The sequence below is a fragment of the Theropithecus gelada genome, chromosome 15 (assembly GCF_003255815.1).
Source record: "Theropithecus gelada isolate Dixy chromosome 15, Tgel_1.0, whole genome shotgun sequence".
NCBI lineage: Eukaryota > Metazoa > Chordata > Mammalia > Primates > Cercopithecidae > Theropithecus > Theropithecus gelada.
Genome location: NC_037683.1, coordinates 2,009,322 through 2,035,745, shown reverse-complemented (window position 1 = coordinate 2,035,745; position 26,424 = coordinate 2,009,322). Strand labels below are relative to the sequence as shown.

Below are 26,424 nucleotides of genomic sequence, written 5' to 3'. Positions count from 1 at the left end.
CTCGATCTCCTGACCTCGTGATCCACCCGTCTTGGCCTCCCAAAGTGCTGGGATTACAGGCTTGAGCCACCGCGCCCGGCCGCTGCTCTTTTTAAATAACCTTCCCGGCCGGACATGGTGGTTCACACCTGTAATCCCAGCACTTTGGGAGGCCGAGGCAGGTGGATCACGAGGTCAGGAGATCGAGACCATCCTGGCTAACGCAGTGAAACCCCGTCTCTATTAAAAATACAAAAATTAGCCGGGCGTGGTGGTGGGCGCCTGTGGTCCCAGCTACTCGGGAGGCTGATGCAGGAGAATGGTGGGAACCCGGGAGGCAGAGCTTGCAGTGAGCCGAGATCACACCACTGCGCTCCAGCCAGGCGTCAGAGCGAGACTCCGTCTCAAAAACACCTAAAATTTAATAACCCTCCTGAATCTCATGCAGCGCTAGACAGAATGTGAAGAGTTCGATGTGGCTGGTGGGAATGGCTGTCAGCCCTGCAGTAAACAATTCTGTAACACTTGGAATGCAGAGTCCCAAGTGCCGAAGGGCTGAGCCCGTGAGGAACAGAGGCACGATCAGATCCAGGCCTCACAACTGCTCCCTGATTCCTGTGCCCCCACTGCCATCCAGCTCATCCACCGCAGGGTGCTGCCCAAAAACACACGAGCCTCAGCAATCGGCCTCCGTGACGGCATCCTCATCATGTTGAGCCACAAACCCACCCTGTCACTGGCCCTTCATAGGCTCTGCCTCTCCAACGAGGCTTCAAATTCCCAAGACCAAATGTCTGCTGGTTGTTTCTACCTGTTACTCTTCCATGATAAGCAAGCAAACATTCAACTCAAGATTTAAGTATGTAATTCTAACATTCTGAACCCAGCTGGAAGGCGCCTGGGAGAGAGTCCCAGTCTCCGCAGGATCCGCCGGACCCAGCACTGCTCCGTTCACTTGTCCCCTCCTCTCCCCCTCCAGCCATGCACAGGCCTGACCTCCACCCCACGACCCCTGGGCCTTCGCCCCGTCTCTTCCCTGGTGGAACTCCTTCCACCGATCTGTTCCTGGCTGCTTTCCCATCGATTTCACGATGTGAACACAGGTAACACCTACTCAGCAAGACCTTCCCTGACTCCCTGCCCAGGCCTAGTTTCACTGGCAGGAAAAGCCTCCTACCAGCCTTGTTCCCACGGGTAGTAAATGTACACAGCCCTTTAAAGTTGACAAAGCTTTCTGACCAAATTATCTACCATGGGAGTGGCCTGGTGACAAACACAGGATCCTACAGAGGGGAACGCTGACGCTTACAGAGGCCGAGGAAGGCTCCAAAGTCCGTCAGGTCCACACAGCACGCACCTCAAGCGTGGAGGGCAAACCTCCTAACAGGTGTGCCCAACTCCGACTAGTGTGTGACCAGAATACGCCCCCATCCTACTGTGGCGAATGAAGACTCCCCGTCACGCAGGTCAGACGCTGCAGCCCAAACGTGCACCTGCTACACCCTGAGGCAAACACCTGCTGAGTAAAGAGATCATCCCACCAATTCCCTTCCAAAGGCTCCCGCAGGACCTGCTACCTCCTTCGAGATGCAGAAAACCAATGCTTTGTAAAAGCAAATTATCTTCATCTTCCCAACATATTTCACACCATCTCTCCACTAGACCAGAGGGCTCTGCCCTTGGAAGGTAGGGATCCTCTCCAATCAGCCTGGCAGCCCATCCCCGCGCACAGGAGGTCCCTGGCCAGTGCTCAGGGGGTTGTGTGAAATGACGCAGTGGAAGGGCAGTGCCCCTCACAGCCCCACAATGATCACTCCTTACCCAGCCCGCTACCATGGCCTCTGTGCAGTTTCTTCAGCACTTAATGCTTTAGAAGCACTCGGACCCACCTTATCCCTCTTGAGCTTCCATCAAAGGCTATGGTGTGAATGTCACCGCCCCTACTTGGCAGATGAGGACACCGAGCTCCAAGACCCCAGAGGCCAAGAGAGGGACAGCGAGCCTCAGGGCCGGCGCTCCGCCCCCTCCACGGTCCGTCTGCCAGGCTCTCCCAGCGAGGAGGAACCTCCGCTCTGGAACTGTCCCACCTGCTGACCCTCAGACACATAAAAAGGGAGGCAGAGGAAACTACAGAAGTCCTCACTTCGTGTCACTGACAGGCTCCTGGAAACGGTGGCTTGAAGCGGAAGGACACATAACAAAACCAGTTTTCCCCCCTCATCCACGTTGTAAGGAAATGACGTTGACAGAAACGTGGTTATCTGAGGACCTGCTGTCTTCTTCGCACTTCACGTGGCAGTCTGCAGAAACCACTGAGGCCGTGCAGTGAGGGCTTTCTGCACAGGGCGGGCAGCCTCCCTCACCTCCTGCCCCTCCTCTTCGTGACACATGCGAAGGGGTCACCTTGACCAACGTGGCTTCAAACGGCGTGTGTTCACTTAAATACGCACATTTTTTTCAACAAACGTATTAGGAAACTTTTGGAGATACGTGACAATTTGAAAAAACTTGCGGATGAGCCACACGGCTTAGAAATATCCAAAAAATTAAGAAAAGGCATGTCATGAATGCAGAGACCGTATGTAGATGCTATTTCATCATTTGCTACCACAAAATAGATACAAATCTATTATAAAAAGTTACAATGCATCAAAACGCACACACACAAAACTTACAGACCACACACAGCACCATTCACAGTGGAGAGACAGGTAAACCACTGTCAGGATACAGGATAAGCTGGGGCCTGGAGGCTCATGGCTGTAATCCAAGCACTTTGGGAGGCTGAGGCTGGTGGATCACTTGAGCCCAGGAGTTTAAGACCAGTCTGGGCAATACAGGGAGACCCTGTCTCTGCGAAATATTTTAAAATTAGCCAGGCATGGTGGTCCCAGCTACTTAGCAGGTTGAGGTGGGAGAACGGGTTGACCTTGGGAGGTCAAGGCTGCAGTGAGCAGAGATTGCACCATTGCACTCCAGCCTGGGTAGAGTGAGACCCTGTCTCAAAAAAAAAAAAGAAAAGAAAAAAAATCATGGAGGAGAAAGGACATCTGCCTGAACAGGTATTTTTATGCAGGCGAAAGTGCCCTATTTGGGAAAAAAATGCCACGAAGGACATGAATTAGGAAGGAAGAGGCGCGAGCACCGGCCGGGAGAGGCCGACTCTGCAGTTTTGCACGTGCTGCCGGGTGTATCGGCAGGACTGCCCTTACCTATAATTAGAGTCCCTAACCCTTGAGCCTTGAACAAGAAAGGTAAACACCAGCTGCCAGTCTTCTGGTAGCACGAGAAGGCCTGGGCAACGAGAAACACTTTTCCGGAGTGGTTCCACGGACGCTTTGTCCCCAAAGCCAGGAAGTCCTTCCAGTAAGGGGCTGCCTCTTGCAGTGATCTGATCTTGCTCAATGCCCCCGGCCACCAAGAACTCATGAGTTCAACACCGAAGGCTTCATCAGTCTACCTGTCTCCAGACACAGTGAACCTTACTCTAGATCTGGGGTCCTAAGGCCCTTTAGGGCTCATCACACCGTCCTCTCGGGACGGCCAACGCGGTGGCAGAGAACCTCACAGAGGGAACATCATGAGAGTGGGAAGGACGGCACCACCGAAGATGCCCTCGTTGCTATAGGAAGAGCCGTGAAGGCCGTCGAGCTGGAGAAAACTGTGTCCATAGGCTGTGCCTGACCTCACAGGATTTATGACAGAGCCAATCAAGGAGACCACGGGAGATTGTGGATGTGGCCAAAAGGCTAGGGGAGAAGGATTCCACGAGACGAATCGTGGAGAAACTCAACAGCTAACAGACTTCATACCAGAGGAATGAACAGAAGATGACGCCGTGGATCCAAGTGCCTCCAAACCAGGGCCAAACACAAACGCAGCCCATCAGACCAGGGCCAAACACAAACGCAGCATCACACCGGTGCCAAACACAAACGCAGCCCATCACCTGGCAGAAGGGCTCTCATCACTCAAGACGGTTTCTGGTTTCTTCCATGACATCGACCCTTTGCTAAAACAAGCACTAAAACTAAAGCAAACAGTGGAAGGAGGACTGGGACCACACAGAAACACTTCAGAGAAATAAAAAGCAAAACAGCCAGAGAGAATGACGCACCTCCATGAAGTGACATGGAACATATCTGCCTCCCTTCTACTGCCTCCACCTCCTCTACCGCTGCCACCTGGGGCGGCCCGGGCAGGACGAAGGCCTTTAGGAGGGTCCACCTGGGGCGGCCCGGGCACGAAGAAGGCCTTTAAGAGGGTCCACCTGGGGCGGCCTGGGCAGGACGAAGGCCTTTAGGAGGGTCCACCTGGGGCGGCCCGGGCAGAACGAAGGCCTTTAAGAGGGTCCACCTGGGACAGCCTGGGCAGGACGAAGGCCTTTAGGAGGATCCACCTGGGGCAGCCTGGGCAGGACGAAGGCCTTTAGGAGGGTCTGCCTAGGACACTTCCTGAGCAGAAGGCCTACTTCTCTCTTGTACGACAATCTTCTCTAGCTTGCTTTACTGTAAGAACACAGTACGGAACATGTGTAACACACAGAGTTTGTGTCAATCGACCATTTGTTACCGGTAAGGCTTCCAGTCAATGGTGGGCTATGAGCTCAGTTTTTGGAGAGTCACAGGTTATACACACATTTTTCACTGTACGGGAGCTGGCACCCCCAGCCCCCAAGTTGTCTGAGGGTCAACTGTACATGTAACGGGAGTGCTGCCCTTCTAACTGACCCCCTGGAAGGCAGCCCAGACGTAACCGGTAGACGTCCCACACCTTTTCCAGCTCAGAGTTGACAACGCACCATCCCAGAGCAACGGTGGCAAATTCTTTTTGGCCTGACAAAGAGACACTTAGCGGAGAAAAAGGTGAGAGTTCACGCAGCCCCTCCAGGGATAGCACACTGGCACCCGGGAGCCGTCCTGGGCGTGAGGCTGCTGTCACTAAGACCTCTCCTATGGACCTCGCACCAGCAGGCGGAGACGGAAGCAGGGCCCTGGAGGAAGCCCCAGTGGCCACCCATGGCTTGGGAGCAAGACTGGTCTCCACGAGGCCCCCCAGCTCCATTGCGCCCGCCCCAGCCTCATCACGCCCCACCCCAGCGACCACAGGTGAGTCTGCGTCTCTTGCTCTGTCCTGTCCCCACACGTCTGGGCTGTGTGACCCCTGCTCCCTTTACCGGGCTCGTTCCTATTTGCCCCCCAGGTCTCCACCCGAATGCCACTTCATCTGGGAGTCTACCCTGACCGCTGTTCAACTGGGTCCCCCACCCAAGGCCCATGCCCAGCAGACCCTCCTTCCAGGTGGAGGCCCAGCCAGGAGGTCCAGCTTCACATCCGGCTCTGCTGCTTGCTGAGTTTTGAGAACTGCGGCAAGTTACAATCTCTTCTTGCTGCTCCATCTGTAACACGGAGATGCCAGGGAAGATCCATCTCCCAAGGGCAGTGTGAGGCTCAGCCGGGTCAGAGGCACACGTGCTGGCACAGCAACCGCCCGGAACAGGGCCAGGACCAACAAGCCCACTCGAAGGCCATGCCCTCACGACAGCCACACCTGCAGGGACCAGGGACACTGCCGGGTCCTTACGGGGAGTGACGACCAAGGAAGGAGAGAAGGAGGGAAGACAACTCAGGCTGGCAGAGCAGGAGGGGAGGTGGCTGCAGGAACCCCTCGAAGTCAGGGACACCGTCACCCAGAAGACGAGAGGAAGCCCTGAGCGGGGCTCGGGCCGGTTCACAAGAGGCTGCAGATCTTGGTGCAGACTTTGTTCTCTGTCTCAACAGCCACGGACGGCCACTGATGTGTGTGCAGAACTCAAACACCACGATGTCCGATTGAAGGAAGACGGGTGGCCAACGAGCATAGAGCGTCGGCGTCAGCCAGAGTCCTGAAGACCACCTGCTCCCCTCACCCTCGGGCTGGGTCACACCCAGGCGACCCACGGAGCTCTGGCGGCTACAGAGGCAGCATGGCCCAGGGGTGGCCAGGGCTGAGCCGTCTCTTCTCCACATCCAAGGCCACAGACTCCGGGTACACAGAAAGGAGTGGGTCTCACTGGCTTAGTGCCTGCAGGCACGTCCTCTACGAACATTTTCACCAGCGACGCTCTCTGGCCTCAGCTTTGGGAGGAACTGGGCTGCGGAGAGCAGTTTCCATCATAAATACCAAGTATGGAACTTCACAGCCACCTTAGCTGAGGGAGCATCCAGTCTCCCTCTGGTTCCGAAGTCACCGGAAATCAGGGTCAGGGCCGGGTGGGGGCGCTGCACCCCACCAAGTCAACCCGGACCCCTCCCAGTCTACACTCTGCAAGCCACCTGCCACCCACCACTCCACTCAGCTGTCCCAGGCATCGTCCCAGCGCTCCTGACCCTCCACCTCCTCCCACTCCCTGCTCCACAGAGAGCCACGTAGACAGCTCGCCTCCATGGGGCACGCGGAGACAGGACTGGCTGCTGCCCAAGCACAGAGGGAGGGGTGTGCCAGCTCCCGGGGAGACACGCGGTGTGGGGAGATGGGGCAGATGCTAGGTGGTAATGGCGATGTTTCTCCTTCAGCCGGACTGGATGGACATCCACGGGTGGAACCTGCCCTCTGAAACAGGCAGCAACTGCCAGCTTAAATAAAGGAGACAGAAAAGACCCACCTTGCTTTCCCCCGAGTTTTGGCCAATCTGAGGCTTTCCTCACGATGGCAAGAAGAGCCAGTGCTGCGGCATCACCTGAATCACAGGCCCGCCGGCCACACGGGTGCTCCAAAACCCAGCGTGCGTCCCAAGACTCACACGGGTGCACTTCACCGTGACACCTCTGATAAATTCACCAGGTGAATTCCCAGCGTGACGAATGCACACCTGGAGCCCGTCCTGGGCCGGCGTCACCTGGAGCCCATCCTGTGCCACCGTCACCTGGAGCCCGTCCTGGGCTGGCGTCACCTGGAGCCCGTCCTGGGCCACCGTCACCTAGAGCCCGTCCTGTGCCAGTGCCCAAGAAGAATTTTCCAAAAGCTAAACACGCGATTCTCACACACACACAGAGTGAACACGCGTCATCGACGTCCTTCAGTGGGGCTGCTGAAGGAAACGGTGAGGCGAGGTGGGGAGCAGAGAATTGTGCTACCTGCCCCCAGGGACAGTGTGCAAAGAAACTGGCCTGCTGGGCAAGAAAACCACAACCTTTGGGCTCTCCTTGTCTACTGGACAGACGCTGTTCACCCCTCTACCAGGAAAGGTCTGCGAGCTCATGCACAACCCCAGAGCCTGGGCGCGTAGTCAGCAGTGAACAGCAGCGTAAACACACAGACGTCCCCAGGCCACAGCCCTCAGGCAAGCCCATGCAGCACCCCAACATGATGCTGAGAGGACACGAGACTCAGCTTTTGTCCTATTTCCAGGTTTCACCTAATACTTCCTTAGCAGCAGGATACAGAAAACTAGCCAGACAGGGAACCCGACCAGTCAGGGGCCAGGAACAAGAGCCATGCCCTGGACAGGAGTGAAACGCGCTGCTCCACATCTCGGGCGCGTGCCCACCTCCCCGCACCCTCTCATGCTCCCAGGAGACGAGACGCGGCCTTCGGTAACTTTCGCCCAAACACTGTCTGCATGACCTGAAACCACAGTTCTACCAGGAAGGCACAGTCTTCCCCTCTGTTCCCTGAGGAGCCCTCAGATGTCAGGGAACCCTGAGCCTTCCAAAGACAACGCTCCCCGGGCCTCCTTCCCGCCTCGCAATCCAGGCCCTGAGCAAGCCCGGCGGGCAGCCTCCTCCCACCTGGCTGTGCCAACCCTCCCTCCGCCCCTCAGGTCCCAGCTGCCAGGCGCGGCCTGGCCTCTCACACATCCCACTGTCCTCCGCTGGTTTCTGGCCTTCAGTTCTCCAGAGAGCAGCTGGAGATTTTTACCTAGAAACCAGGTTTCCCTGCTTAAAATCGTTCTTTGGCGTTCTGTTGCTCAGGAAGAAGACGAGCACTGTTCACTGAGCCCGCATCTGCCTGCTGCTGGGCCCTCAGGGACCTCGTGGTTGCCCCCTTGAGCGACCAAGGCCCTATCAAAGTCCTTTGCACGGTGGTACCTGCCCAGTGTCCCAGCTACTTAGGACACTGAGGCAGAAGGGTCTCTTGAGCCCAGGAGTTCTAAGCCAACCCGGACCACAAAGAGAGACCAGTCTCTAAAACAAAAGGCCCCCTGGACACTGCAGTCTTGGCTGTCTCGGGACCTCTGTGCTGGCCATGCCCCTGGCTCCTCTCCCAAGTCGCTGCCGTCTGATGCCTTGCTCTACCACCCAGGGCCACTCCAGTTTCTTTCTAACCGGTCTATTCATTTTTCTAGGACTTACAATCTATAGGTAACTTATTTATTTTATTTTGAGACAGGTCTCGCTCTGTCACCCAGGCTGGAGTGCAGGAGCGTGATCACAGCTCACTGTAGCCTCAACCTCCTGGGCTCAAGTGATCTTCCCATCTCAGCCTCCCAAGCGGCTCGGACCACAGGAGTGGGGAATCTTGCTATGTTGCCCAGGCTGGTCTTGAACTCCCGGGCTCAAGTGATCCTCCCACCTTCCAAAGTGCTGGGATTACAGGCGTGAGCCACTGCCCTGGCCGCTTCCTTGTTTTATTTGTCTTCCTGTTGACTGTCAGCTGCTCCCTCTAAAGCACAGGCTTCCTCAGGCAGGGACCTCCCTGCTTTGTTCCCTGCTGTTCCTCCAAGCTCTCCGAAGCCTGGGGCTGGGAGAGCACACAGCGCAAATTCATCCCAGAGCTTGAATTCATGCACAGCCCCTGCACACACCGCAGGGCCAGGAAAGTCCAGCTCCACTAGTCCACAGGGGCAGCACCTCGACCTGCCTCAGCAGAGCTATGCTCCCGACAACACCACCCCACGCAGGGTCGGTCCTGGTGAAGGGGCCTGCGGGTACCCCACAAAGCCTTTGTCTGTCCTTGAAAGAACGCCAGCCCGTGTGCTCGCGGAAGGCTGAGCAGATGAGGGAGAATTTCAGTTACACAGGCCGCCCTCAGCAGCTGAACAGGCGCCAGGAGTCCCGGCAAGGACCCGGCAGATGGACGGTATTCATGGCAACACAAAAGATATGGCAGTCCATCTTATCAAATAAAACACAAAACATGTAAAAGGCTTAGCTTCAGGGCACTGGCCTCACTCAACGGGTACCCTCCCCTTCTCCTGCCCTGCCCACCTGTCCAGCTCTGAACCTCTAAAGCAGAATGCAAATGGCCTGCTTTCACTGGGCCTCTGGGGTTAGAGCCGGCTGAGAGGCACAGGGTGTGGGCAGGGGCGGGGGTGTCCAACCCAGCGCAGCCAGGGGCTTCCAAAGGGAGGCAGAAATGAGACTGCAGGCCTATTCTCACTTCCGCTCAAGCGCCCGGCTATTTTAGTACTCCAGTCTTAAAAATACTTTAGAAATAATTAAGCTTCTATATATAGCAGACTAACATTTATTTCAAACGTGCTTGTCAAATAACTCTGATACCGAATCTAACAAGATTAACTCTTTGATGGCTGCCTGTCATGTTCTAATGAAAAAGTCTATAGAAGTCTAATGTATAGTGAAGTATCGATCAGTTCTAGAAAATGATTACAGTAAAGACAAAATCATCTCCCAAGTTTAAATGCAACTAGTGAACTGTGTTTAAGGGACAGAGCTCCACTGCGGCTTCTCCTTCCTGAGTCAGGGCCATGCTGGGGTCTCGAACTCCGCACGCCAGCCCCTGGAGAAGACCCTCTGCATGGAGCCCCCTCTCGGCTGAGCAAAGGTCTTCTTAGCTAAGCTCCAAGTTCAAGACACAAGTTTGGAACAACAGGCCTGGGTAGAAATGAAACCCACCTAGCAACCGGGAGAGCCTAACACAAATCACCTAGAAGCTGCCAAGGGCTGGTCTGAGACAACCTGGACGCATGCTACGGTCGCCTCCTTTGTGGACTGAGGGCAGCGCTGGGTCCTGTGGACTCTTGATCCCCAGCATTTAGCTCAGTTCCGTTAAACCACAACTACACGGTCCTCAGCCTCGAAGGGTGCTCTGGGGTGACAGCAATTCCAACGCTGCTTCTCTCCCGGGAGGGAACGAGTCCCTCAGCCCGTCCTCCATCGGGAAGCCCAAGCAGTGCTTGCGACCCGGGTCACCCAAGGCATGATGACCGCGGAGGCGGCTCCCTGGATGTGGCTGTAAGGCCCTCTTAGCGAACCATCCCACCTTACTTCAACAACAAGTAAGTGGCCTGGAACTCTTGGTGGACTCTCAGCGCACCAACCACAGCCACTGGGGAGGCCAGCAGGGAGGCCGGCTGCTCCGACGCACCATCCTTTCTGTGAAATACCCAGGCGGTCGCCACAGCGGGGCTGCATTAGGCCATTTCTGGGCCCGTAAGGAGACAGGAGGCCTCCACTGCCCCACCCACCTTCCTCCTTCCACCCTCTCCATCCCCACGAGTCCAGTGAGCATCCGGCGGCTCTCAGGGCCGTCAGCCCCGCCAGATGCCCACTGACACCTGTATGTCCCCCTCCCTCTGGCCCTTATTGTTTCTTTCTCCAGTAAACAGACAATGAGTCTGTGGGGAACGCCAAGTTCTAATTCATCTCCAAGAAGCCTGCAGCCTAGTCGAGTAGATAAGAAACCAGACCAAGTGGGACAGAGGAGCTGGCAGCAATCACAGAGTGCCCTTCCCTTCCTTCAGGAGATGTGGGATGTGCCCAACCCCCACCCGTCCTGTACAAAGACACAGGAATGAACTGCCAGGGCTCCAGGTCACCCACCCCTGGACACCCATCCTGGCCTGTCACTCAGCTGCATGACCGTGACTATCCCACACAACCTCAGGCGCTATCACCTGCAACATGAGCGCCCTCCTGAGGACAGGTGTGGGAGGACTCGGCCTGTCCCACACAACCTCACGTGCTATCACCTGCAACATGAGCGCTCCTGCCCTCCTGAGGACAGGTGTGGGAGGACTCGGCCTGTTGTGGGTGGCGGCCTGCCCTGCTTTCTCAGGCTGACCAAGTGAAGGAGATGGGAGGGAACAGGCACCAGGGCCACAGACAGCTCACGGAGACACAGGCCCTGCCTTTAGGGTGCATCCTCTTGTCCACTCAAGACTGCAGAGGCATTTCAGAGATCTCACCGGTCAGACAGGCCCAAGTGTAGCCCCAGGCCCTGGTGTCTCATCTTCCATCACAAACCCAGCAACCATCACTGCCAGGCAGATCTTCAGGAACTCAGCAAGGTTTTGTTCTGCAAAGTACTTAGAAGTGACAGGCTTAAGCCAAATCTCCACAAACACTAGAATGACATTTGGTCACACCAAACAGTACACCTTTTGTTTGTTAAGCCACCTTCTTATAAGGAAAAACATTTATTTTCCCAACCTTAAAAATGCCAGTCAAGAGCTAAAGTTCAATCTAAATTTTTGAGGAAAACAAACGTGCCCTAAGCTGTGGGGAACAGGCCTCTAAGAGCAGCCCTGGCCTGTCCTGCTCTTTCCAGCTGGAGGCTCCTGGGGAGCAAAGCCCACACCTAACCATCCTCCCCAGCAGCTATAGGCGTGGAGAACGCAGGGCGTGGCGGGTGCCAGCCAGGGGGACCGGTGGGAGGAGATGGCTGGACACTCTAGGTCGAAGTGGGGCCCAAGCCATGGCCTGTGTGCCCCCAGGGGATCAGCAGGATGGGCTAAGTCACAGGTGACTGATCAGGGCCACAGGTGACTGATCTGAGTCAGGTCAACAGAGACATAAGAAAACATGAGAATGTTGACCACGGGAATGATGACTGCATGCGGCCAGACCCCTGTACTGCCACGGGTGGTGGGCGCCCTATCCCTGTGGAACAGCTCCATGCAGGGATGACAGACGAGGAGCCAGGTGCCAAGCAGACAGTTCTGACCTGGCAGGTCTGGGCTGGGGCTGAGAAGCAGGCATTTCTAACAAGTCCCCAAGTGGCCCACTTTGAGAGCCGCAGCCTTAGAACAGCTCTGGGGACTCCTCGGTGCTGAGGGCTTTTCACCCCTTTCTACCCAGCCTCCACCTCCCACACGCCTCATGGGCACAGCTTGGCTCTCAGGACTGTAAACCAAAAATAAAATCCTGAGTCCCCTGACTGACTGAACTGAACCCCCTCTTGGCCAAGGAGACCCCAGGGCAACCTGAGGAAACAAATTCCAGGCCCTGAAGGCAAGGGAGGTCAGACACACCTGGTTGTACCACCTCCCTTTGGAGTTTAGGCAGAGCTGACCAGGGTGAATGAAACAGAGACAGACAGACAGCACAGCCTCACCAGCAATGACACCAAACTCCAGCCTGACTTGGGTACAGCACCTCATGACAGATAGCAAACCCTGAAGGAAATCAAAATATTTCACCCTCAAATACGTTTATTTCCTTGACATATTTGAAATGGTCCTGCAAAGCTGTCTTTTGTGAGGGAAATTTGCATCTGCGGAGAATCTCCCTCCCTTTCTAGGTCTTTCCTGGATCTAGGAGACATTTAATGAGTTTGACAGCGTTAAGGTCTGAAAAGAGACATTTACCCTCTATTCTCCCCAAGGCTGCTGCCTGTGAGGCTTCATCTACTTAACCTTGGCCTCCATAGCCCTTTTAGCTTAACTCAAGCATTTCTCTCTGCTGACTTCAAGTCTTTAGACAAAGCTTAACTCTTTCAACCAATTGCCAATCAGAATCCACCTATGAGCTGTAAACCTACCCCTTCCTATTACCTTACATGTACTGATTTATGTTTCTCTGCCTATAACTTCTGTCTCTCTAAAATGTATAAAATCAAATTAGCGTGACTGCCTGGAGCACACTTTCTTAGGGCCTCTTGACACTCTTCCCTGGGCCATGGCCACTCCACTCATTGGCTCAGAACAAACCTCTTTCAATATTTTATAGTTTGGCTTTTTAGCCAACAGGACCCTCTGCCTGGGCTCCGTGAAGCCCTCTCCCTGCTGCCTGGTCAGGCTACCGCTGTCTTTCACGTTCAGCCATATCCTCCTCCAGTCTCAGTCTCAGGCCCAAGCCTGTTCTTCCTACTGTGACTGGGAAGACAGTCAGACCCTCTACAGGGTCTCAACTTATTGAGTTGAGTTAATCCCACCACTGGGTATGGATGTCAGGAGTGGCCTTCCTTCTGAGCTCCGGGGACGGTTCTCAAGGCTGCCTAAGTGCTGCTTCAGCTACAGAATCTGCAATATTTGAATCTGGTTACCATCTTTAGACTTCAGTGACTCAACTGAAAAAAAAAAAAAAAATCAAACCCAAAACCCACAAAAAAGCAAAACAGGTGACAAAGTACTGCCAGGGCCACCTGCATTTTAATGAACATATCTGTTTCTGCCACTGAATAACACACAAGAACTGAAGGGTTCTCTACATGTTGAATTGTTTTCCTAAAAGCAGTGTTTAAAAACCCCACTGAACAGTTTTTCTTTCTATTCCAGTCTCTGACCTCAGTTCTGAGTCAGGTCAACAGGGACATAAGAAAACAGGAGATCAAAGAGGAGGAATCCATTCGAATCAAAAGGCCCCATCACCGTGAGATAAGAGGAGAATGCATTTTAAAGATAACCATTTACAATGACATACAAAAGCCCTATTTAGACTTGAAAAAAAAAAAAAGATTTCTTTACAAATCTGTTTGGCGATGAGAAAAATACAGCAGGATTGGGTATAAGACATAAAAACAAAGGTGCCGGAAGAAAGAGTAGCAATTTGTTACAGCTCTTGCCCACTGAAACATGTAATTAGAGGTTAGCACAACACAGGAAGCCCTGCCAAACCTCACTGGGTCGGGAGGACCTCCTACTTCAGTGGTTTAAATTGCATTTTAAGGGAAGGGTGTGGTAAATGCCCCTCCCACGCCAACTCTGACCTGTAGAGCAGGCGAGTAACTTCGTGACTGATTAACAACGTGCGACCAGACGAAAGCACTGAACAGTCAAGTGCGGAACACTACCTAGGCAGTCTGGTGAAAGATTTCTCAAAGGCTGTGCATCTGTGATCAAGGAACCCACCAAAGAAATGCTTTGTAGAGTTAAAAAAAAAAAAAAAAATGCTTTGTAGGTTATTGTGGGTTATTACAGAGAAGTCTCCAGAGTATTTGCATCGCTAAGTTGTGGGTTCACTCTGAGCACCCACTATACAGCCAGCTATCCGAACCAGGAAGCTAATGATGAAGGTTTTAAAGGGAATGAGGTGGCTACAAGTGCGGAATAGAAATGAGGGATCCTCAGAGAACAGGAATTCTAGGCACTGATGTGGAATAACCGGGGATGGGGTGTGTGGACGCCAGGAAACAGCTAGGGTAGGAGGCCTGGCAGTCAATGAAGTTATTGGGGCTCAAAACATAGGTATTTTGAGAGCTGGGATACGGGAGGGCTTCCCTCTCCCCAAGTGTGCGGTGAGGGCTGCGGGAAAATGGTTTCATTTTGACTTGTGACAGCCCGACTCGCTAGGCTCTAACCTGGGGAAGACGTGGGGAGCAGCTGGCTTAGTTACCTGACCCTGGAAAGGCCAGGGTTGGTCCGAGTGGGGTGCCTCTATGGGGCAGGGGCTGGCTCTGCGGTAAGGAAAGAAAAACGGGAGAGGGGCCCCGGGACCCGCCTTCTGGGGCGGTCGCAGGGGGTCCTGGAAGGCCGCCGTCCCGGGGGTCGGGGGTCCCCGCGCGGGGGCGCGCCTCACCTCGCACATCCCCGGCCAGGGCCCGCCAGGTGGGCGCGTAGCCGATGCAGTGGCCACACCACGACGAGTAGAACTGCACGAGCCACGCGGCCGAGCTGTTGGCGGTGGCCCCGCGCACGCTGCCGCTGTCCAGCACCCACACTGCGTCCTCGCCCGCGCGGTACAGCCGCGCCGCACCGCCCGCGCTCGGCCCTGCCGCCGCCGCCGCCAACAACACTAGCAGCCGCGGCAGCCGTGCGGCCCGCGGCGGGGGCGAGCGCCGGGCTCCCGGCGCAGGTCCGGCTCCGACTCCCGGGCTGCGCGCCACCGCCGCCCCGGCCGCCGCCATGTTGGAAGTGCCGCCGGCGCGCTGAACTTTCACCCTAGCAACCACCGTCACGTGCGCCGGCGCGTCCGGCCCCGCCCCCGCGCGCCCAGTTCTGTCCCGCCTCGCCCCCGCACGTCTGACCCCGCCCTCTCTCCGCCCCCGCGCGTATGGCCCCGCCCCCGCCCCTGTGTGGCAGCCCCGCCCCCAAGAGTCTGATGACGCCATCACCCCGCCCATGCGTGGCAGGCCCCGCCCCGCCGCGCGATCCCCAAACCGCGTCCCTGAGCCGGGCCAGGTGGCCACATTTAGCAAATAAAAGTGCACGACGCCAGGTTCAATGTGAATTTCAGCAAACAGTCGGTTTTTCAGCCTAGGTCTGTGCCATGCCTGAAATGCAAATTTAACAAGACATTATTCGACGTAAAAAACTATTCCGGAGTTCTTTTACTTGGCAACCCCACCTGGGGTTTCAGAGGGTCTGCAAGCCAGCCTCGACTTTTTAATATGAGATTTGAACGCTTAGAATATGCAGCAAAGCATCCACTCAAAGTCGGATGTGTTGCGTGCTACCTTTTAGGGTGTTCCAAAGTCGAACGCAGCTTCAAGGTTTGGAAATGAAATCATACGACTTTTTGCTTCATTGAACAGGATACCTGGGGTTTTTTAGTTCCTATTTCTAATTTTTACACATGTCAGTATTTTCTCTGAACTGTGTGACCAAAACAAAAAAAGGGAGTGGGTGAGCCTGGGCAACATAGCAAAAGCCCATCACTTAAAAAAAAAAAAAAAAAGCTGGGCATGGTGGTGCACACCTGTAGTCTCAGCTACTTGAGGAGCTAAGGTGGGAGGATGGCTTGAGCCTGGGAGCTCCAGGCTGCAGTGAGCCGTGACTCCGCCACTGCACTCCAGCCTGGATGACAGAGCGAGACCTTGTCTCAAAATAAATAGATACCTGTATTGTGGGGTTCTGTGTAAGATTTTGTTTAAACGGTTTTGCTGCTAACAACAGGTAACCCCAGATGAGAGGATTCTCCCCAGAGGGCCCCTGGCCGAGGCACCTGCTCCCTTTCCCTCACGTCCTGCGTCTCCCCGTTCACGTTTCCTTCCATCACCCACGCTTCCTGGCTTCTGCTCTGTGCCAAGCCTTGGAGACAAAGCGAGAACAAAACCGAGCCCCCAGTACCCCTGGCCTGCCATTCAGGCAGACCCAAAACAAACCAAGGCGTAAAGCAGCCAACGCGTGCTATGAAAAGCAGTGAAGCCGCATAGGGAGGCGAGTGCCAGCAGGGCTGTCGTACACAGGAGGGTGGGGAAGTCTTTGAGAGGGTGACCCGAGTGGAGAAGGAGGTGAGGGAGGAGGCACGTGGCCCAGGCAGAGGAGCCACACATGCAAAGGCCCTGGGGCAGAAGGGTACTGAGCGCACTGGAGGAACAGTGAGGAGCGGGAGCCGGGCCTGGTGGGAGCAGAGCAACCTGGGGGAAGTGTGGGAGGGAAGAAAAGCTGAGAGCCTGAGCGAGACCCAGGGGGCCTCACAAGCCGGGCCACAGACTTGGGCTTTGATGCTGAATTGGGGTCCACTATGGGAGGATTGGTGCAAAGATGCAGCTCTGCCCTTCTAGTTGCAGAGTAGGAGGGGCAGGAGGGGAAGCAGGGGACCTGGGAGGGGCCACTGCCTCCTTCCACGAGCTGGAGAGACTCAGGGGAGGGGTGAGAGGCAATGCTGGTGGAGGGGTCGGCTGAGCCTGGGTGGAGGCGGAGGGTGTCACATTGGCAGAGTTTGGGCCAAAGCAATTGGAGGAATGGGGTTGCTTACGGCTCAGACTAAATCCTGTAGCGGTGAGATGGGAGAGCTATGCTGGGGAGGACGCCAGGAGTTTGCTTTGGACCGGTTACATCTAAGCAGCCTTTTCAAACTCTAAGGGAGGTGTCAGGTCAGGATTTGGAAGTGGGAGTCGAGTCTGGAGCTCAGAGCTTGAGGCTGCTTGAGGTCCCCGGGGGAGGCTGTGGGACAGAGGGGAGGGCCACATACCAAGCCCCAGGCCTCCAGAAGGAGCAGCGGCGAGGTGGCAGGGGAACAGGGAGTGGAGAAAAGAAGCCTGATCCGGCTGAGACAGAGGATGCCATGAGCCCAACTGGAGGGGCACATTCGGAACATTGAGGCAACACTTCACCCCAAACCTGTTTGGTGAAATGGAGCCACCCATGGGACCAAGCTCAGCCCAGCACTTAGAGGCCAACCAGAGTTTCTCCAATCCAAGACAGGGTGGAGGAGGAGAAGGGGTTGGGATTGAATCTCAGAGTCTAGGCAAGAGCTGTCTGTGCTGAGCCAGGTCCTGCCCAAAGCCCGCGTGAAATCTGCCCCGCCTCCTGCAGGAGAGGCGTCCGCATGTCGCTGTGGCAAAGGCCAGGTGACTGCAGGCGCGGTTAGCATGCGTGCCGCTGAGCGAGAAAACACGTGGCTGGTGGTAATTTTCAGGTACCCTGACAGAGACAGCTCTGGCTTCAAAGGGATCAAAATGTGGGGAGATCACATCTCAGACCTGATGAGATAAAGTCCTGTGCAGACTGAGGCAGCATCTTGGACCTAACCTGCTGTGTTGGATCCTGATGAACCTGATTCCGGGAAGGCCTCCAAGATTTCCAGTGGATCTATCGTTCCCTGTGTAGAGCAGGTACTTGCCGTCAATCCTACCCTTAGGGCACAAAGCCTTGATGCTATCTGCCTCAGGTTTCCGCACATCCCTTCTAAACCAACCTCCCCTGTGGCAGATAAGCCCTGGGCCTGGGGGTGCTGGCGGGATCCCGTCTGTTTGGGCCTCCAGAGACACAGATGTGGCTTCCATTTGTAAATCCCTACGAAATGTTTCTTCCTGAGAAACTGGACTTGTCAGCCCCTTTCTTCTGCCTCTCAGCCTCCTCCATCTTTGGAGCAGGTTTGCACAAGCCTGCCCATCGTGGAACAGGTATTGCTATTCCTGTTGTTTTGTTTGTTTGTTTTGAGATGGAGTCTCGCTCTATCACCCAGGCTGGAGTGCAGTGGCGCGATCTCAGCTCACTGCAAGCTCCGCCTCCCAGGTTCACGCCATTCTCCTGCCTCAGCTTCCCGAGTAGCTGGGACTACAGGCGCCCGCCACCACGCCCGGCTAATTTTTTTTGTATTTTAGTAGAGACGGGGTTTCACCGTGTTAGCCAGGATGGTCTCGATCTCCTGACCTCGTGATCCACCCGCCTCGGCCTCCCAAAGTGCTGGGATTACAGGCATGAGCCCGGCCTGACATTTCTGTTTACAGAGGGGGAAACTGAGGCTCAGAGGGCTGACTACTGTGTCAGGTGAAGGGCACATGGCATGTATGTGACAGAGAGGAGAGTCTCAGGCCCACGTGCCTCCCGGAACCCAGGAGGGCCCACTCCAACGCTTGTGTTGCAGACAAAGGCAGAACCCCAGCTCTGAGGCACCTCCCTTTCCACATGGGGAGAGCGGAGATGAGATCCGATGGATTTCAATGGCCCTGGCTCCAGGACTGGTCCTGCCATCCACATCTCCCCCTTTAGCAGGAGTTTGGCATGGAGGGCTCAGCTGCTTACGACCACCACCCATTTTGGGAAAACTTCTGAGGAGGAATTGTGCACACCTGTGCCAGCCCCTGCGTACTGGCTACGTGCCAGGAACAGTGCCCAGGGGAACAATTCTCCATGTCCTCACTAGGACACCATGAGGAGGTGGGTGGCCATCCTCCTGGGACTGTGGACACGGAGGCACGTCTGAGGGCAGGGGCTCCCTGCCAGACCCCTAGGGAGAGGTGGAGCAGGGCCCAGGCAGCCTCAGAGCCCGAGCTGGCTCCCAGTACCAGTGTGGCCGGTGCTGCATCAGCTACAGACTGATGGACATGGTGAGTGGCGGGCAGGGGAAGGGTGGCAGGGAGCCCCGGGGCAGCACCAGGGGGTGTGTGTGATCCCATCCTCCACTCCCAGCTTTTGATGCTGCCATGAGGTGGGTGGACGGGACAAGGCCATGGGATGGCTGTGGGACCTGCCAACACTCTTCCAGGACCCCAAAGCTGCCTGGGGAGCCGCGAAAAGGACGGCTTCTAAGCCTGGCTTTGCTGGGCATGAACGGGCCAGGCTCGACCCTGGGGACAGAGAAAATGACCCGCAGGGACCCTGCTCTGCCTGGGCAGTGAGCGAGTTCTCCCAGTCCCCTGGGTGCCAGGAGGCTATGCTTCCCAGGAGTGTGTGCAGCCGCCCCCTTTCATAAAGGGCCCCCCTGGCCTTCATGTGTGTTTTATGAGGGTGGCCGTGATGGCCACGCAGGGCAGGGAATCAAAAGGACTCGTAAAGTTTGTCTGATGATTTGGGACTGGGAGTGCCGCGGACACGTTCATGGGCATTTTATGCAGGAGGGAACCGTTAAGCAGGGAAGCTGAAAGAGACAGATCACGGGAAAATTAAACGTAGGGTTTAACTGAGAAATAATCATTTTCTATGAAAGATAATGACTTCTCTGGAGGCCAGTATCAAGATTTATTGGCCCAAGCGGTGACGACAGATCAGAGCCCAGACAAGAACAGCAGGAGACCTTGAAGGGGAGGAACCTTGGATTACCTTCTCGCCCGGTCGATATATCTGAATGCCAAAGCCCTCTGCTCTGTATGTGTTGGGAGATTAAATGTATTTACACCTCTGGTGGAGTGGCTTTTTCTCCTGCAGTCAGAGTAACCTGATAGCTCCAGCCCCCTCCAGCGCTGCTGTCCTTGGAAGCCCTGGCCCGGGTTTGCCTTCGCTCCTCACGACCAGCCCCATTCAAAGGCACCCTGCCACCGGCACCTGCTGGGCTCCCAGGGAAAGTCCAGCTGTGAGTGCAGCCGCCACTGCATCACACCGCACGTCAGCACCAACCGTGTGGTGGCGAGCCGGGAAGCCATCGGATTCGCCGCAAATCTGCGGGGGCTTCAGTGGAGGAGATTTATTGCCGTGCCAGATGCGTGTGTGTGAAATACATAATTCCTCTCCCACAGCCTCATAAATCCAAAAGGGTCAGCAATAAATGGAAAAAAATAAAAAATCACAGACTAATTTGTTCGGAAGACTAGAAGGGGATCCGTGAGAAAGCTGTAGCTCAGCTCAAAGTTTGTTCTGAAACTGAGAGCACGGCGCAGGAACACATTCCCCGCTGGATCCAAACCTCTGCGTTCTCAGGTGGGTTGGGCAGGAGCCGGCGCAAAATCAGATGCCCGGCCCGAGCTGGGCTTCCCACACACATGCTGAGTGGGGGCCCTGACACAGGCCGGCCATCCTAACGGGACCTGGGGCTGAGCAGCCGCCCCGGGGCTGGAGAAGGCAGGCTGGGCCCAGCTGCTGCCCAGCAAGGGGTGTCTGGAGAGGGGCTCTTACCTCACGGAAGGGGGCCCAAAGGGGTTCCCAGGGGCCTGGGGTCTCTCACCAGAGCTATGGGGTAGAGGGCCCTGGCAGCTCCGTGTGTCCTGCGACCTGGCACCTTAGGGCTTTGCCAGGCCAGCTTTGTGATGTCTCCCACCGGACTGCATGCATAAAGTGTGGAGTGTGGTCCTCTCTCAACGTGGAGGAGGCCTGAGGCCCTGGACAGGAGAAGCCACATCCTGGAGGGATCAGTGCTGGGACACAGAGGTCCCTGAGGCCAACACGCTGCCCATCAACTCCCCATTCAAGGAGAGACCCTCAAATTCAAAAGGGCCCTGGAGAAATTACAGGGGTCCCAGCGAATGCTCTGGAAGCAAAGAAAAGTCCATGACACCAGGAGAAATCGGATGCCGTGGCCTTCCAGGCACAGCGAGTCCTAAACATGCTCCAAAAGAGACCTTGGACCACTGACTCCCAGAGGACAAGCCCCCGGCTGTGTGGGCTGCAGGGGAAATGACCTTGGGCCGTTGAGCTGCGGCTTCCTCTGGTCTGTGCAGCTCAGGTGAGAGACGCCCATGCCCAGTCCCCCCAGCTGCACGTCATCTGCTGGCCGTGTGGGCGGGGTAGGGGGTGGCGGGGGGAGGCACCTCCAAAGTCAAAGCAGGCAAATGCCCCCGACTGTCTTCTAAGCAGGGCTCAGGGGTGTGAGTCAGCACCAGCCGGGCCCACCCCAGCTCTTCTTTACCCCAAATGTTCTCTCTTCCTCTCTTGGCCTTCGCTGATCCCCATGACCCCTGTCCTGGCATAGGCGCTGTTCCACCCCTGCCCTCACTCCTGTTCTTGACGACTCTGACTGTTCTTGCCTTTGGGCTGCAACGCCTTTTCTTGGACGCCTTTTCATGGCTTTGATGCGAAGGAGTGGGTGTGCAGTCTGGGCCCCACTTCAGGTGACCTTCCCGCAGAGCTGGCCGCCCACCCGGTCCACCCTGGGAAAGTCCAGGCCACCATCCTTCACACAGCCGGCCACCCAGCCGGTCCATCCTGGCAAGGTCCAGGCGACGGTCCCGCACAGCCGGCCACCCAGCAGGTCCACCCTGGGAAAGTCCAGGCGATCGTCCCGCACAGCCGGCCGCCTGGCCGGTCCACCCTGGGAAGGCCCAGGTGACCGTCCCGCAGAGCCAGCCGCCCGGCCGGTCCGCCCTGGGAAAGTCCAGGCTACCGTCCCGCACAGCTGGCCTCCCAGCCAGTCCGCCCTGGGAAAGTCCAGGCCTCTAGGTTCTTACTCCCACGTGTGCATGTGTGTGCCACACACAGCTCACAACGACGTCGTGGATGCCTGTGCATCTCTGTAGTTCCAGAAAACACTCCCTAGGGGCCACACCTGGGGGCCAGTGTGGAGAGAGCAGCTAAGGAGTCGTGCAGGACCCTCCTGGTGAGCCGCATGGAGACGAGGTCCACTGCCTGGTCTCGCTCCCCACCTGGGAGATGTGCACAACGGCCTGAGTCTGTCTCCAGGAGCAGCTCTCTGCCCAGTGAGCCCTTGGGCCCGGGTGGGTCCTCTACCTGGCGGCTCAGGCCTCCCTCGATGTCCTCGCCGGCATGCTCCAGGGACCCACGCTTTCCACGGGTGGCCAAGGGTACTTGGCCTGGGGGAGAGGCTGCTGGGGCTGCTTCCCAGGGACGTGGAGGTGTGGCTGCCTGTGGGGGTGTGGCTGCCTTCCTGCTCTTACCCAGTATTTCTTTGGGGTCTCGGCCCCTGGTGGGGGTCTTGGCCAAGCAGGCTTGGCTGCCCAGGGGCCCCGCTGCAGATGAAGCAGTGTCTAGGAGCTCATCCAGACCCACCAAGAGCTGCCCCGACCCTCCCTGGCTCTCTGCACACCCAGAGCTCTGCGCTCCTTCCCAGGGCTCTCCCCGACGGCCCAAGACCTCCTCGAAGGCCACATCAGCCCAGAACCCTGTGCCCAAAGCAGGAGCCCAGTCCCCCGATGAACTGCCAATCGTCACGTCCGCGTCACCAGCTGCCAACAGCCCTGACAGACCTTCCCTGGCCACAGAGGCTACTCTGGATGGAGCTGGGGGCTGCACTGATGGCCCTGGGAGCCCTCCAGGGACACTGCCTGACCCCTCACACGACAGGCGCCCTGGCCAGCTGACAGGTTCAGGCCACTGGCTGCCTCCGGCCTCATCCTCTGCTATAGAACTGCATCTACCCAACTGGTCCTCAAGGCTTCCACCCGGTCCAGCCACCCCTGGGCAGAGCCCCGACTCCTGGGTTCCCGCGGACCCCTGGGGCCCAGGAAACAGTCCCTCTGGCAGACTCTCCTCAGACAAGGAGGACAAATCCCGGGTGGTGATGGCGGTGTCCTCCCCGAGGGGCCCCGAGGGCGGGGAAGGGAAGGCATCTGAGTATGGGTTGGTGTCTTCGCCATCACTTTGTGCCTGGGGAGTGGGAGGAGGTGGGGGTAGGGGGTCCTCCCTGTGGATGGAGGACGGGAGGTCGGCACTGCTGTAGGACAGCAACTCGTCCACGGGAGACAGGATCTCAGTCAAGACGTCACCGGCAAGTGGGGGACAGGCTTCCTCCAGGATAGTGGGGGCTCCATTCCCACCAGGCCCAGGCACCCGGCTCTCAGTTACCGGGAGTGCCAGCCTACCCAGGTCCCCGGGAGGAGCCTGCACGGTCACCGGGGTCTCGGGCTCTGGCATGAGGTGCGGGAGTTTGCTCTTGGTGGACAGACTCGAGTCAGCATCCCGAGTTTCCTCCTGGTAGCCCAAAGTCTCTCCTCCTTTGCCGAAATCTGCTCCTTCACTCCCAGAGGTCCCCAGAGGAAAGGCCGGCAGCGAGTCCGAGTCGCTGGCAGAAGAGATTTGGGGTGGGAACACCCCACCGGCGGCCTCCGGGGGTGCCCGGCGTGCTTCTCCTGTGTCTGTCAGCCCCGTCAGGCTCTTGCTGGTCCCAGAAACTTCCTGCCCCTCCCCAGGCCGTGGGGAGGGAAGAGCCACCTGGGTCTCCACACCACTTTCAAGGCCGGATGAGCCACCTGCAGGCAGGGAGCTCCCCGAGGCTGGCTCGGCCCCAGTGCAGGGTTCTGGCAAGTCCTTCTCGCTGTCCTCGTCCCAGACTTCGCTGGAGGCCTCTGACAGCTCTGACCCTGACCTAGGAGAAGGGACGTCTGGGAAAGGCAGCAGCCAGCCTGCCTTCGGGCTCTGCTCCGGTGCTGAACCTTCTGCCGCAGCCGTGTCCAAGGAGGAGCCACGCAGGGGGCTGGCCCCACTGCCCTGGGGCCTCTGCCAGGTGACCCGTCCTCCACCCCCAGGAACACTGCCTGGCCGAGGCTCACCCTGGTTTGGCCCCCAGGACAAAGGCAGGCCAGCTTCCTCTGAGGAGTGCCGGGCAGAGAGCTCTCCAGGCCAGGCAAAACCGTTGTCTGGGGAGCCTCCAGCTTCCAAGCCGGGAAGAGAGCTGGAGCTCTCAGAAAGTTGGACCAGGGTAGCCGCTGCTTTCTGGAACTCCCAGAGAGAGGGACAGGACAGGCTGGTCACAGAGCCTGCTGGGGAGGTGTGGGATGACACCATGGCTTCTTCCGAAGGCCCCCAGCAGGTTCCGGAAGCAGACTCAGAGCCTGGACCACAGGAGGGGGTGGTGGGGAGAAGGGGACTGCCCTGGTGCAGGATCGGGAGCGCCACCTCCTCAGGAGCCACAGGAGCTGCTGAGAGAGGGGACAATCAACACTTGTCACCCTCTGCACTCTGGACCCCACGCATATCCCACGGCCCCCAAAGCCAGGAGGTCAGAACAGAGAAACACCCTGAACAGAGGCAGGAAAAGCGTCGAGGTGCCAGCGTGTTGGACCCCTGTGATTCCATCCCAGCGGTTCACCACGCCCACCTCCACCTACACGCAGTGAGTCATGTCCAGGGACCTTGCCGAGCCTCAGGGACCCAGCCTCATAGCACCGCAGCCGTGGTTCAAGGACTGACTGGTTGGCTTTGCCTTTTTTATTTTCATTCGGGATGTGGGTGGATCCAGAGGATCCCTGACCGTCATTCACCTCCCCCGGCAACCCTGTGATGGGGAGGTGCGTGGGCAGAGCCCCCCAGCTGGGCAGTGGGGAAGGCAGGGGCTGTGTGTTGTGGGGAGAAGCTGTCTCTGACGTAGAAACAGCCTTGGGGGACCCTTAATGGGGACTCGATGGCTGAGGGAGGGGCTGGGGGCTGGGGCATTACCTGGGAAGGCAGCAGCCCGGGCAGCTTCCAGCCAGGTGGAGGAGACGCCGGGGACCTCCTGCAGGCAGGTCTCCATCCTGCAAGCACATTTGTGGAGAACCTTGTGGGGATCCTGGTCCTCCTGGCCTCTTCCCCAGGGCCCACTGTCAGGGACCCCACTGGGCTCAGTCCACAGCCTACACTTGAAAAACATCCCAGCTAGTCCTCTGCCACCACCTGAGGTGACCCTGAGGGCAAGGGCTCCCCAGTGGCTTGTCTTAGGAGGCATCTAGTCTCAGTCCCACTGGATCAGGTGGCCGAGAGGGGTGGGGCTGCCACTCCCAGGGGGTTCGAGGCCCCTCTGCTGACCTTGAGCTGATTCATGGGTGACATCTTTATTTCCAAAAGTGGGTCAGACCCCGGAGGGCTCAGCTGTACCCCAGCAGCACAGCTGTGCCAGGAGAGAGTGAGGGTCTCCACAGCAGGGGGACAGGCAGTGCTGGCTGAACCCGTCTCCGTGCCTCAGGCTCCACCCCTGCCCCAGGTCCTGCCTGCTCCGGGGAGCCCAGCCCCACACCTCTGCTCCCCTGATCGCCAGCTCTCAGTTTCCTGGGACTCCTCCACGGGACTCTCGGCAAAATCCAGCCCCAATTCCGAGCCCTCTTCGCTCATGCTGCCCTCAGTCACCTGCTGGAGACACATTGGAGAAATGACACTGTCAGGGTGTGGTCTCTGTCTCTGTCCACCTCCTGTAGCTGGATGGAGCCCCTGTGCTTCCGGCGGCCATGGTTAAGGAACAAAGACCACCCAAAAGATGGCCGTGGAGACCCCCACTCATCAGATTCCCCTCCTCCCATTGGGCCCTGCCGCCATGGAAAAAAAGTCTGTTTTTCTGCCCAGGTGTTGAGTGTTAGGGTGAGACCCAGAGAACTGGCAAACTTCAGAACTGAAGGCATCTGCCGGGAAGGGCCCCGGGGCACTCATGGGATGGACCAGGAGACCCCGCAGGGCCACACAGCAAGGCCGGGCCCCACTCAGCCCACAGGAAGTGCACGGCCACACCCGACTCACGCTGGCTTCCTGTGGGCCACAAGGACCTTCTCTGCCCCAGGAGGGTTGGCTGCGTTCCCCGAAGCTCCTCACATGGCTGTCTGTCGGAGCCCGGGGCTTCCCCGCTAAGGAAGGGCCGGGCTTGGTCTGAGGGTCTCCTGAAGGGCAAAGGGACTGTCAGCGCTGGCGGGGACAGATGCAGGAAGCAGAAGGAGCAGCTCCCAGGAATTCCGAAGTCACATAAAACAAATCTTAAAATTCAAAGTGACGCACACCTTTCTGCAGTGCTTGGTTAGTAATGAGGGCGGAAACGTACATGGTAGTTTGCTGCTAAAATGATCCTGTTATTGGACAGTTAGTGATCGAAGTCCCAGCCAAGAGTTTAGAGAAAATTTGTTTAGAATTCAGAAGTCGGCTGGGTGCAGCGGCTCATGCCTATAAACCCAGCACTTTGGGAGGACGAGGCGGGTGGGTCACAAGGTCAGGAGTTCGAGACCAGCCTGGCCAATATGGTGAAACCCCATCTCTACTAAAAATACAAAAATTAAGTGGGCATGGTGGTGGGTGCCTATAATCCCAGCTACTCAGGAGGCTGAGGCAAAAGAATTCCTTGAACCTGGGAGGCGGAAGTCGCAGTGAGCCAAGATCACGCTATTGCACTCTAGCCTGGGAGAGAGTGAGACTTTGTCTCAAAAATAATAATAATTATTATTATTATATTATTATTATTTAGAGGCCTCTTTCCCTCCCTTGGGGGAAACCCTTTGCCAGAGCTTGCTCTTCCCCCTCGGTGCCATCCAGACAGACGCTGGTGTGAGGCAAGAGTG

At 57.0% G+C, this 26,424-nt stretch overlaps 1 protein-coding gene across 1 annotated transcript in view; it reads right to left on the bottom strand.

Annotated features, from left to right (window-relative positions):
• The window catches only part of QSOX2 (quiescin sulfhydryl oxidase 2), a 39,925-nt gene extending 24,897 nt beyond the window's left edge, over window positions 1-15,028 (bottom strand). The window contains exon 1 of the mRNA XM_025360793.1: window positions 14,658-15,028. Within this exon, the coding sequence (XP_025216578.1) occupies window positions 14,658-14,985 (328 nt within the window). The 5' untranslated portion in view covers window positions 14,986-15,028. The remainder of the gene's footprint in view (window positions 1-14,657) is intronic.
• Between the last annotated feature and the right edge of the window lie 11,396 nt (window positions 15,029-26,424).